This window comes from Dipodomys ordii, unplaced genomic scaffold (assembly GCF_000151885.1).
Source record: "Dipodomys ordii isolate 6190 unplaced genomic scaffold, Dord_2.0 Scaffold1, whole genome shotgun sequence".
Classification (NCBI taxonomy): Eukaryota; Metazoa; Chordata; class Mammalia; order Rodentia; family Heteromyidae; genus Dipodomys; species Dipodomys ordii.
In genome coordinates, this window is record NW_012267217.1 from 55,959,392 (window position 1) to 55,972,989 (window position 13,598).

Consider the following 13,598-nt stretch of genomic DNA (forward strand, 5'->3'; position numbering starts at 1 on the left):
TATAATTGTTCTATTTTACCTATCATTTTAATTAAGGTCTTACCGTGCCTCATTCATATATAACTACCACAGTTACTATTGATAGGAAAAAACAATACATGTAGGATTCAGGTTTAGGCATCTTTTGAGAGGCTGGAAATATATCTGCCATGGGTAAAAGATTTAAAAAAATGTTTAACTTATTAGAATATAATAAAACTACTTTTGAAGAGAACTATTTTTTTCAGCTTACTTAATCTTTATTTTTGGTGGTACTGGGGTTTGAACTGAGAGCCTCAAGAATTCTACTGTTTAACCATGACCTCATACCCCAGTCCTTCACTGATTCATAGGGTCTCATGCTTTTCACTAGGCTGATTTGGGAAAAAAATCCAGCTCCCTACAGTCCCTTACATAATTCAGATTACTGGTATGAATCACTATGTCCAGTTTATTTGTTTAGACAGAAGTCTCACTAAACTTTGTCCAGGCTGGCTCTGAACTATGATCCTCTCAATCTCAGACTCCTCCATAGCTGGGATGACAGAAGTGAACCACTGCACCTAACCTTTCAGTTTATTTATCGATAAGCCTTATGTGGTTAATTTAAAAGCATCAACAATACAAAAAAGTAATGCCTAAGCCAGGCACCAGTGACTCATGCCTGTAATCATAGCTACTTAGGAGGCTGAGATCTGAGGATAATGGTTTGAAGCTAGTCCAGACAGAAAAGTTTGTGAGACTCTTATCTCCAGTAAACTACCAAAAAGCTGGAAATGGAACTATAGGTCAAGTGACAGGGGACAGTGGCCAGGCCTCAAGTTCAAGTTCCAGTACTGGCACTACACACAGAAAAACATACGTGTGTATGTGTGTGTGTGTGTCTACACACAGAAAAACATGTGTGTGTGTGTGTATGCTTGAACCTGACCAAGCTTCTAGATCTAATAGGGTACCAGAAATAAGCCACTGGAATATATTCAGCAGAATCTTAAGTTGTAATTATGGGGATTCTACAGAACAAATGCCCTAGACTTAATTCGAACCCAGATTAGAGTCCTCAGCAGAATCCGACCACCCTGAAGTCTGATCTCCAACTTCTAGGTTCTACACTTGTAATAATAAATTTATTGTGTAAGCCAAAATTGATTCCATAACTCTGCTTACAAAAATTGTAATAGTTTAAATTTTATTTTTGAATTAAAATATACTCATTTACATATTCATATATGAAGACGGCTTAAAGAAGCCCATCACATATATATGAAGACATGTATGTATATATGTGTGTATATATAGTTCTCTTTTCACATTCATGTACTATGTACTAATATTTAACATGCAATGAAATTTTACAATGTTTTTCTTGCTTATTCTCTTACCTACTGGAAGAAAGTACAAAGTTAAGAGTTATGCAAAAGAAAACAACTTCACATGTAATTAACCATAAATGTCTGTTAGTCATATAAGTAGTGGTGGTAAAGCAGAAATATAGAATCTGCTACGTCTAAAAGACATTCTCATCTCGAATGAATTTTATGCAAGAATACTGATTCTTTATGCTAAATCAAATAATCAAATAAAAGTTCATTAAGTTTTAATGAAAATCACTCTATGCAAATTAGTCTACTTCTAATTTTCCACATTAATACACAGTTCTATAATAAAATTTAGAATCTTAAAATTTAAACATTTTTAGAACTTTAAAAATTTAACTAATCCAGCCCCCTATATTAACATAGGTCCTAAGAAATTGTCTCTCAAATCTGAACTGAGATATTACTTATAATAATATTTAACAATATATACTTTTTTTTTTTTGTCAGTCGTGGGGCCTGAACTCTGGGCCTGAGCACTGTCCCTCAGCTCTTCAGCTCAAGGCTAGTGCTCTACCACTTGGGCCACAGCACCACTTCTGACTTTTTCTGCTTATGTGGGGCTGAGGAACTGAGCCCAGGGCCTCATGCATGCAAGTCAAGCACTCTACCACTGAGCCACCTTCCCAGCCCCAATATTTAACAACATTTAAAAGCAGATTCTTCCAGTTTTAAGATTCTCCTGGATTCTAGAAGATATTTACATACTCTAGAAAATTTATATACACTAGAAAAGCAGAATACAAGAAGCATAGCTCCTGTTAGTAAGCAAAGATAGAACTTGACATGCTATCTCTTTATAGTTAATGCCTCAGTCTGTAACAAGTCATTCACTATTTACTATTTCAGAAATGTTCTCATTTAAATATCCCCAAACTCTGCAGGAAGCTGCCAAGGGACTGCAACAACTACAAAAGCTATAGACAATACAATCAAGAGCTGATGTAGAATGACTTATGGAGGCTCAAAGAACACGTTCTGGTTCATTTATTACAAATGAATGGTAAAGAGATGAAATCTGACAGCTTATGTGAAAACACAATTATGAAATGGAAGTTCAGGTAAGAGAAACTAGGCCAGATAGTATAAAACATACAAGAACTAATTTACAGGCCAGGTGTGATGATTCATGCCTACAATCTCTTCCTCCAGAGGAAGAGGCAGGCAATCACACACATTCAAGGCCAACCTATACTATACAGCAAGATATGCCTTGGAAAAATAAACAACAACTATGAAGTTCATCAAGAAAAATTTATTTTTTATTTTAAAGATTCTTTCAAAGAGGTTTGGGATATAGCTCAGTAGTACTGTCGGCCTAAAGTGTATAAAGACCTAGCTTATATCAACAATCACAAAAACAAACAAAAATAGGAAAGCATGTAACAACTGACTATCATCCTATCGAAGCTCTAGGACTGTGCCATTAAATATGTTTTAACTGAAGAGATTTCCTAACTCATGTGCTAACTCTGTCTTAATTTAAATTCTTACATAAATTCTTACCTGAAATTCAGCTGTTTTAGGATTACTTATGTGGACTGCCTTTGTCGCAGAAATATCCAAACCAAGTTTATCAGCAATATCTTCTTGGGAACACTAAGAAGTACAGACAAAATAGGTAGATATGGAAAAGAAATGACTACATTTAACTTTAAAACTCAGCAAGGTTAATAACCATAAGCTAAGAACTTAGGTTACTAACTTCCACAATTAGTAATTTATCAGTTTCAAGTCTAAAGAAGCTACAGTGTAACATTAATAGCTCTCTTACTTGGAGTTCTATCCACAATATGAAGGCAAAGTAAAAATTTCATGTGTGTGTGTACAAAATAGTGTGACTACACCCAGGGCCTTCCTACATAAACTCCTGCTCATCTTCCCAGTCCAATTCCTGATTCTCTACATCCCCTAGACTTCAACACTTTTCTAGCCCCACAGATGGCCACTCTCCAAGGCTCTACTTACCTATCTTCCACTTATCTCATGAAAATATCCTAATGGTCCAGTCAAAATTCTCTCTCCCTTCTGTTTTTCTAGTTTCAGTACCAATGTTATTCTTCTCAATCTATCTGGGGTTATAGTGGGATGGCAGGACTTAAGAGAATTCAAAGCCTGAACTTAGCCCATATTCTACTGTATCTTCCCTGAACATGCTGAGGCTCCTAGCAACAAAAAACTGTTAATCCACTACCCACTAAAAATCGAACATCTGTCTCCCCTGTCCAGAAACCAGAAGTTATAGAAATAAATTCACTAAGCATGAAAACCTAATAAAGAATGTAATAAAGACATTATATATTTGCACAGCGCCTGACAGTAAGAGACCAAAATTAGATAGTCTACAAACATGATGTCAACAAATCATTACTGATGATAATTACTGTATATACTGATGCTATTTAAAAAAAAACAAACTTGAAGACCTAACATGAAAATAGAAGTATGTTAAGATTCCTGGACTGTTTTCCAGAGTTAGGGCAATCTTGCTCCTATGAGGCTCTAAAGGTAGTCTTTATGGACTAGTTGGCCTTTCCACCACTTTTTTATTTATGTATTTTTTGTCGATTGTGGGGCTTGAATTCTGTGTCTGGGCGCTGTCCTTGAGCTCTTCAGCTCAACGCAATTGCTCTTCCACTTGAGCCACCGCGCCACTTTCGGTTTTCTAAGTGGTTTATTGGAGCTAAGAGTCTCACGGACTTTTCTGCCTGGGCTTTGAACCCTGATCCTCAGATCTCAGCCTCCAGAGTAGCTAGGATTACAGGCGTGAGCCACTGGCACCCAACTCTATCACTTTTTTAAAATGATGAAGAATAACTGAAGTAGATACATCAACTTATTTTATACCAGTGCCAGCTCTGGTGATCCTTGCCATATTCCTCTGTTAAGATCCTGAAGCCACATTCAGATAGAACAGGGCAGGGTTCCCTGGCCTACAATGGTGGCAGAAAGGGACACAGCACAGCACTAGAAATAAGCATTTTCCCACAGCACACTTTACATAACAAGATTTAGATAGAAGGCAAACAATGAATTTTAAAATGCAATTTACATAGTACAAGCCACTCTCAAAGAGAACACCATGCAAAAGGGAAGGGTGCCACAGACACATGGCAATGAAACTGTGTATCTGAATGACTTATGATTTACCATGAAGATAGACGGGAAAAGGATAAAAACCATTTACATTAAGCAATACTAAAGTGGCAGTAATTAGGACATGGGAAAGAAGATGTTTTTAAATATTAATATATATGTGAACATTAATATAAAAAAGCAAATGAAGTCCATAATTTTTATGGATAGTTTTCTTTTAGTAAGACTAAACTAGGTATATAGTCTTAAAACTGAGCCATAAAGAGATACAAAAAAAAAAAATCACAGCAATGAAATGTGAATTGCTTGTATTTGGAAAGTCAAGGACTGACCACCTTTTAAGAAATGATTGGCCATCTTTCTTGGGCAAAACTGGAGGCATCAATAATGACTACCTTTGTTCTGAATCTATCAAAATGAGAATGTATTCATGGCTATATGCTACATACATTCTTTCAACTCTATGGCTGACGGCATGGCTTGAGTGGTAGAACAGCTGCCTATAAGTGCCTGGCCCTGAGTTCAAATCCTAGTATCAGACACAAAAAAATCCAACACTATTCTTTATATTACACTTTATATAAAATTATGAGTGCTTACAAATGGAAGTGTACATGTACATCCATGAATGACAGTGCTGTAAGCCAAGCATGAGCAACACAAAACAGTGGTAAAGAATGGTTCTAAGAATCCAAAGGCCAGAATTCTAGTTATGGTTCTCCTATTGTCTGTGAAAATATTATCACTGATCTTGGCTCAGTTTCAGGCATCCTCACCAGTATAGTGTCTAGTCCATAACAGTATGAATGAATGATTGCTGAATTAGAAAAAGCAAACAAAGCTGAATTTAGGAAACCTAGACAGTCCCTTAAAATCCTCTACCAGGGCTGGGAAGGTGGCTCAGTGGTAGAGCACTTGCCTTGCATGCTCGAGGCCCTGGGTTCGATTCCTCAGCACCACATAAGAAAAAATAAGCCGGAAGTGGCACTGTGGCTCATGGTAGAGTGCTAGCCTTGAGCTGAAGAGCTGAGGGACAGCGCCCAGGCCCAGAGTTCAGGCCCCACGACCGGACCAAAAAAAAAAATTAAATAAAAAAAAAATCCTCTACCAGGTGAAGAATTTCAGGGGTGGGAGTGAAGTGTGGGTGCTGGTAGTTGCCAGTAGTAGTTCCTTCCATAGATCAGTAAGCTGAAACTTACTGATATACTTAATAAATGCATTGTAGGTTCAGTAATGCTCAGCAAGAAGGAAAAAAAACTACAAATTACATACACATTTTATTATTTCAAATGGTCAGTCTGGTGGGGGAGGGAGATTTCCTTCTTATTTTATAATAACATTCGTTTCCTGATTTAGGTCTTTTATGTCAGCTTTTCAACTCAAAACAAATGTTTATGAACATGTTCAAAGACAGAGAAATAATGTGGAACAGTCCCCATGCCCTCAACCAGGGCGGCCTCTAGTGGGCAAAGTCACAACCAAATTAAGACCAAATATTCTAACAATAAATTTGGTTACGAACTCCACCGTGAACTTTCAACACTTATTTCAAACTATAAAACATTTGGTCATCTGTCACTAGAGACATTATTTTTATGTCTCCACACTTTTTTGACTATACAGGAAATGTTTCATATTCTTTAGCAGAAATATAATCTTGATGAACAATTTTTTCTTGGAGGAACTGGAAATTTCAGTAGTCTAGATTTTATAAACTCATAAGAAATTAAAGAAAAAACACTTGAGAAACTCTAATAATGTGCTAAATAGAAAAAGTACATTTAAGGCATACCAAAGCAAAGGTGAGTGCTTCAGTGAATCCAGCAGCTGCCACATCAACCCGAAGGAGTTCTGTTAACTTGTTAAGAGGAAACTGAAAATTAAAAAAAAAAAAAATCACTATTTTACATTAATTAAACATGTGTGTGTGTGCGCACACTGGGACTTGAACTCAGAGTGTGGGTACTGACTCTTTGACCAAGACTAGCACTATATCATTTGAGCTATAATTATAAAATGTTACTTCTGGCTTTTTAGTAGGTAACGGAAATACAAGTCTCATGGACTTTTCTTGTCCTGGCTGGCTTTGAACCATAATCCTCAGATCTCAAGATTCCTAAGTAGCTATGATTACAGTCATTAGCTACCAGTACCCTTCAATAAAACCTTATGGAAGGATGGAAGGAAAGAAGGAAGGAGGGAAGGAAGGAAGGAAGGAAGGAAGGAAGGAAGGAAGGAAGGAAGGAAGGAAGGAAGGCAGGCAGGCAGGCAGGCAGGAAGGCCAATTAACCATTAAAAGGCTAAAGTAGAGCTGTAGCTCCTGGGCATTTATTCAATAGAACACAAATAACGTCACACTAAAGTGACCAGCACTTTATGTTCATTGCAGTTTTTTTTTTTACCACATCCAAGATATGGAATCAATCCAGATGCCTCTCACTGGATGAATGGATCAAGAAAATGTGGTGTATATATACAATGGAATTCTACTCTTCCATCAGAAAGAATGATATTGTACCATTCATAAGAAAATGAAAAGACTTAGAAAAAAATTGTATTATAAGCGAAGTAAGCCAGATCCAAAGAAACAAAGGTGGGCTGGGAAGGTGGCTCAGTGATAGAGCACTTGCCTTGCATGCTTGAGGCCCTAGGTTCGACTCCTCAGCACCACATAAGCAGAAAAAAAAAAGCCAGAAGTGGCCTTGTGGCTCAAAGTGGTAGAGTGCTAGCCTTGAGCTGAAGAGCTGAGGGACAGCGCCCAGGCCCAGAGTTCAGGCCCCAAGATCAGACCCAAAGAAACAAAAGTCTGTATAGTTTCTCTCATTTGTGGTAAGTAGAATGTGCCTATAAATCTACAAGTAAACATACTGAGTAGTTACAAAAAATACACTTGGACATAATAAATTACACGTCTTTGGACATTCATACAATGAGACCAAAGGAGGATATGCATAGGAGAAAGATCACAAAGGTTTAATAGCTATGTGCATATGATCATATAAAATAATATAGGAAATGAACTCAAAGAAAAGGAAACAAGAGATTTTGTTGTTGCTGCTGTTTTTGTTGTCTTTTTCCTTTGTCTTGACTGATAGTTTATCTTTGGGAGGGGAAGGGGGAAGCAACTAAAAGGTACAAAAGGTACAACAAAGAATGAACAAATATAGCAGTCATATTCACTAGACACTATGTGGAAAATGAATTCTACATCTTGAGGGTGAGGATGGGAGGGGAAAACTGGGAGAGAGCAAGGGAAGGGTAGACAAAGTTTAAAAAGAAATGTACTCATTACTTGACTCATGTAACTGTAAGCCCTCTGCATACCACCTCTACAATAACAATACAATATATATTTTTTAAAAAGCCAATTCACCATTAAAAAGCTGAAAGTGGAGCTGTGACTCAAATGGTGCAGCACTAGCCTTGAGCTAAAAAAGCTGAGAGACAGAACCCAGGCCCAGAGTTCAAGAAGAGAAAAAAGGGAAAAGGGGAAAGGGAAAAGATTTATACAGAAAATACTATTAAAAGGAAATTACCCTTTCTCCCCTTACTAACATAATGCTAATATGACACACACATAAATACACTGCCATAATTTCATGTACTTCTACAGACGTGCACACACATACACACACACAGCCTTTTCCTTCCGGCCCAAGTTGAAAAAAAGCATCTCAAATTTGGAGACTCAACAAGGACTCCACACTCAAAACCTGTCTTTCTTCAAAGAACCAGTCATCTCAGGTTTTCAACTCAGTCCAATCATCTGGGCATCTGTTTTGTATCCTCCCCATAGCAAATGTTTCCCATAGCAAAGCATGTCCAAATACTGCCTAATTCTTATGTTCTGTTTTTCTCAAAGCCTTCCTGGCATTCAATAATCAGTTTCTAACAATAAGGAGTGTTTACTTAAGGGTGCAATCTTACTTGATTAGCTATGGTATATGTTTTGGGGAGAGCCATCTGAATATTGTTATATCCATAAGCAATAGCTGCATCTTCTACAATATCACATGCATGGATAATGTCGGCTCTGGTCGGTGGAATTTCAATCTCAATCTGATTGCCATCACCTATGACTTCCGACTTTAAGTACATCCTGGTCAGAAGTTTGGCAAGATTTTGTGGAGTTTCTCTGAAAAAGAAATGTACAAATCATAAACTTCATTAGATTATATAAAATGTGTTCACAGGGCTGGGAAGGTGGCTCAGCAGTAGAGTGCTTGCCTTGCATGCATAAGGTCCTGGGTTTGATTCCTCAGCACCACATAAGCAGAAAAAAGTTGGAAGTGGTGCTCTGGCTCAAGTGGTTGAGCACTAGCCTTGAGCTGAAGAACTGAGGGATAGCGCCCAGGCCCAGAGTTCAGGCCCCACGACAGACCAAAAAAAAAAAAGTGTTCACATTTTCTTTTAAAATGTTTTAAAATATGCTGAAATAGTAAGCTTTCCTTTTAAGTTCAATTAGACCTCTATATCTAATAAAGTTAGCATTCTAAATGAAGCTTAGTCTCAAAGATATCAAAAGCCTCTCCAAGAATTCCCTCGGGAAAAGTTCAATAGCCTCTGTGTATTTTGCTTTTGAATCCTCTCCAACAGTAAACAAATAAATGAAGTTTTCAAGGCATACCTGATTCCAACTCTTTTGTTAATTAAATCAGCCCTCACCATCTCCCTTCGGTAAGCCAGTTCCTTCAATAAAAAGAGTTTGAAAGCAAAAGTCAGTTCCCATTAGATACACCTTGAGTATTCTTTTAATTAAATTACTTTGTTCCCATTTTATTACCTAGATAAGAAAAGGTTCTTACAGCCAGATATTGAAAACAAACTTCATATTTAAAACATTAAATATTAAATAAAGAAGAAACTTGCCATATTCGATTCACATATGAGCATTCTATTTGCTATATGATATTTGTTACTTGGAGTTAATACAAAATGCCAAACTTTTCTCTTTTATATGGTTAATTCCCATTCCCATCATTTCTAAGATGTTTAAAAATCCTGCTAAAAGTTTTTCATTCTCATCTTCTGCAAGTAGTGTGTATGAACAAAAAGAACAATTCTATCATAATAACAGTTTACCATACAAGATTATTAAGAAGACATGTCTCTCTTGCCATGTCCCAAGTGAAGAAATGCAAAGATGCCCCAAGACCTGGCTGAGATGTGGGAACATTTCAACTAAAAGGTACAATTAGTAATCATTCTCTTCCAAATGGTATACAACCAAATGGGGTAAGAACAGACATGTAGAAAACCCAGGCTTTATCATACATTGGAGTATTTATCACCAAATTACTCTCAACAACATAACTGTCACTAGCAAGAAGGCTACAAGTTTAACCACCTGTGTTGATCCAAGTAAAGGCCCCATGCCAGTCTTGCTACTCAAAATGTAGTAGGGCAGAAACATCTGCATCACCTGAGTGCTGCTGAGAAAGGCAGACTTCAATTCTTAGAGCCAGCAGTAGACACTGTACATATAGGTATCTACAGGTCAGTAAGATACCCAGGTGAAGTGAATGCACAGGACAGTTTGAGAAGCACTGGACCAGATGCTAATGATTAAAAGAGTAATAACAAATTTTTACTAAGTAGTCACTATTAGCTGAACAATAGAAGACACTTTCAAGATAGTCTGACCTAGTTCTCTAACAATTACTAGGATTCTCATTTTACAAGTAAGGATTTTAGGTTTTAAATAACTAACCAGTTGGTCCTAGATCAAGATAATAAGCTGCAGAACCCAAGGACTGCTACATTCTCAACTGCTCAGAAAATGCTTGTCAGATAAGTATTCCATATATTAGTGAGTGTGTGTATTAGGGAATAAACTAGTGAATTTGATAAATTCCAACACTCATACCATTAATCACTAGTTTCTGACTATCATTCATCTCTAGTCAATGTATTAAAAAAAAAAACCTTACCTTATTTTCTATGAAATAACAAAGACTAAAAAAACTTTCAAAGTACTTGAGAAAATATGGTAATTCATTTAAGAAAGAACTTTTCCCCCAGAGTCCTTCCTCTCTGGGAGAACAACCTAAGGATTAGTTAAATTTATATTCAGGAGAAAATAAATTAACAAATGCCAAAACACTTTTTTAAAAGTTTAACATCTCAAATTTATGACAGCAATCTAAAATAAAAATACATTTTAAAGACTTATCTACATGAGAAAAAAGTGAACTAAATATTAAACTACATTTCACTTCTTCACAAAAGTATATATGCAACACAGCAATTATTCATATTAAAAAAGAGACTTTTCGGCCAAGATCAGTGAGTGGCTCATGCCGGTAATCCTAATTACTGAGGAGACTGAGATCTGAGGATCACATCTGAAGCTGGACCAGACAAAAAGTCTGTTGAGTCTCTGATCTGCAAATAACCACCAAAAATGAGCTGGAAGTGGAGCTGTGGCTCAAGTGGTAGAGCACTAGCCAAGGGAAGGGGGGGGGAGAAGGAGAGAGGAGGGAAGGGAAGGGGAGGGGAGGGATAAAAACTTTTCTTAAGTCAGATTTGTTTTGTTTGGTTTTGGGGTTTTTTGGTTGTTGTTTTAAAGAAAAACACTAAAAAGCTAGCACTGGTTAATTCCAACTACTGCTGAGATAAACTATAAAACAGGCTAAATTCTTCCTTTCTGAAGGAGACATAAATGATCCCACTGGTGCTACTTCTTCCCTCAAATCCAGTTCCATAAGGGACTGTCTGCTGGAAAAGCACAGAGTAATTGCCTAGCAATCACAAGTTCAATCCTTAGCACCACAAAAATAAAGAAAAGAAAAAGAAAAATTTAATTTTCAAAATAATTATAAGACTAAGCTAGCCAGGATGGTAAGGAAAGCTGATAAGAAGTAAACCTCTGAGTGAGGCCTACCCAGATCATTCTGCTAACAAAGCAGCCACATAACTATACATATGAGCAGGCTTAGCAGAGACAGCCCAGTTAATCTGGCTCAGACCAAAAGACTCATAAGATTAATAAATGACCATTATTTCAAGCCATTAAGTCTTTAGCTACTATCTATAATTGCAGCTTAGTAGCAGAACACTGCTCAGCATGTGTGAGGTCCACTGATATGGCCAAACATTTGTTATAAGGAACGGGGAGACTTTTGACCCAGCTAAGTTTTTATCTACTGCAAAAGATGTTTAAGTTAGTAAGATGGTGGGGGACACACAAATGGAGAGAGGAAAGGTGATCAAATGAAGTTATTAGATCCAGTATACATTATGTAAAAACTGAACTATGTAACTTAAGGGAACTACATAACTTGAAGATAGGAACGGTGATGGAAGAATGAGGGAGAACGAAGAGTAACATTCACCAAGATGCATTGTACTTATAACCTGACTTCTGGAATTGAAATCCTTTTGTATAACTACTGAATGAACTTTAGGTTCTGATTCACGTCACATATGGCAGGAATAGTTAAAAGGAGAAAAAAATAATAAAAGAACGGTGTCACTGAATCACAGTGCTGTACATCTTTAAATAGCCATCTTTATATCAAGTCATTTTGGGGAAAAGAAGCCCAACAAGAACACTATTATTTTAAGCCAGCCACAGTAGTGTACCTACTTGCAACCTCAGCACTCCAGAGGCTGAGGCAAGAAGAGTAGGAGTTCAAGACCAGCCTGAGGTACATAGGAAGTTTGCAAGGCAGCCTGGATTACACAGTAAGACTGTCTCAAGAAAAAATTAGCAATACTAGTTTAAACTTCTATTCTTACAGGGATCTTGGAAGACTGACTCCATGTAGGAGTCCACAGTATAGAGCTTAAACAAGGGCCAGTGAGTGATACAGTACTCTATATAGTCCAGGTAGGTGGCACAGTTATCCTTAGCATTTAAGTACTTACAGGAAAGGTACTTGATTTCCTGTTAGGAAAAGCTACCTCAACAGCTTCAACCCTGAAAGAAAAGGGGCAGGGAGGAGTCAGAAATAAATTACTTAGGGAAAAAAAAGGGAGCCATAAATTCTACAAATGTTAGCCAATAAACCTTTTTTTGGTCCACAACTCCAGCCTTAACATTATTAATCACCAAACTTAATACTGCTGATTGGATTAATCTTCTGTACATAATAGTCTACTGATCTGTCTTTGGAAACTTCCTCCCAGTTCTTCAGTCATTGTCAATTGAAGTGTCCATTTGTTCTACTTATGTAGAGTATGACTCCTTTCCAAAATTGATATGTAACCCAGGCTTTAGTGGGGTATTGTGTTACAGACAAAAGATAACTGATACAACCACCAAAATACAAATTAAAAAACAACCAATGCAGGCTGGAAAGGTGTTTCAGTGGTAGAGCGCTTGCCTTGCATGAATGAGGCCCTGGGATCGATTCCTCAGCACCACGGAAGCAGAAAAAAAAAGCCGGAAGTGAAGCTGTGGCTCAAGTGGTTGAGCACTAGCCTCGAGCTGAAGAGCTGAGGGACAGCGCCCAGGCCCAGAATTCAGGTCCCACAACCAACCAAAAAACAACCCATACATAAGCAGGGAGCAGAGAGCTCACGCCTATAATCCTAGCTACTCAAGAGACTAAGACCTGAGGATCACAGTTCAAAGCCAGCCTAAGCATTAAAGACAGACTGTTATCTCTCTCCCCACCCCCTGTCTCTGTCTGTCTCTCTCTGCCTCTCTCTCTCTCTCTCTGCCTCTCTTTCTCTCTCTGCCTCTCTTTCTCTCTCTCGTCAGTCATGGGCCTGGGTGCTGTCCCTCAGCTCTTCAGCTCAAGACTAGCACTCTACCACTTGAGCCACAGTGCCATTCTCAGATCTTAGCCTAAGTAACTAAGAGTACAAGCGTGGCCACTAGTGCCCGGCTTGACTCTTATCTCTTAACTATCAAAAAGGCCAGAAATGGAGCTATGGTTCAAGTGACAGAGTGCTAGCCTTGAGCAAAAAAACTCAGGTGCAGCACTCAAGTTCTTAAGTACCAGAATGGGCACCAAAAAGAAACTCCACAAAAGAATACAGTCCACATCATGTTAGTCATACTTTTTATAGTTATAGTTTTAGTCTGAATTATAACTAATACCTCAGAATAAACTATGATCTAAATACCCAGTAAGTGCATGTAGGTACATTAAATAATTTTTAATTTAAAAATATTGGAAAAAAGTCTTACAAGCATAT

At 37.5% G+C, this 13,598-nt stretch overlaps 1 protein-coding gene across 3 annotated transcripts in view; it reads right to left on the minus strand.

The window, feature by feature from the left end:
* Farsb (phenylalanyl-tRNA synthetase, beta subunit) overlaps nucleotides 1-13,598 on the minus strand; it is a 65,807-nt gene that overhangs the window by 34,405 nt on the left and 17,804 nt on the right. For all 3 annotated transcript variants that reach the window (XM_013010902.1, XM_013010895.1, XM_013010911.1), the window contains exons 10-14: nucleotides 12,321-12,372; nucleotides 9,079-9,140; nucleotides 8,379-8,586; nucleotides 6,244-6,324; nucleotides 2,862-2,954 (exon numbers count right to left, since the gene is read on the minus strand). In XM_013010902.1, coding sequence (XP_012866356.1) covers nucleotides 2,862-2,954; nucleotides 6,244-6,324; nucleotides 8,379-8,586; nucleotides 9,079-9,140; nucleotides 12,321-12,372 — 496 coding nt within the window. The remainder of the gene's footprint in view (nucleotides 1-2,861; nucleotides 2,955-6,243; nucleotides 6,325-8,378; nucleotides 8,587-9,078; nucleotides 9,141-12,320; nucleotides 12,373-13,598) is intronic.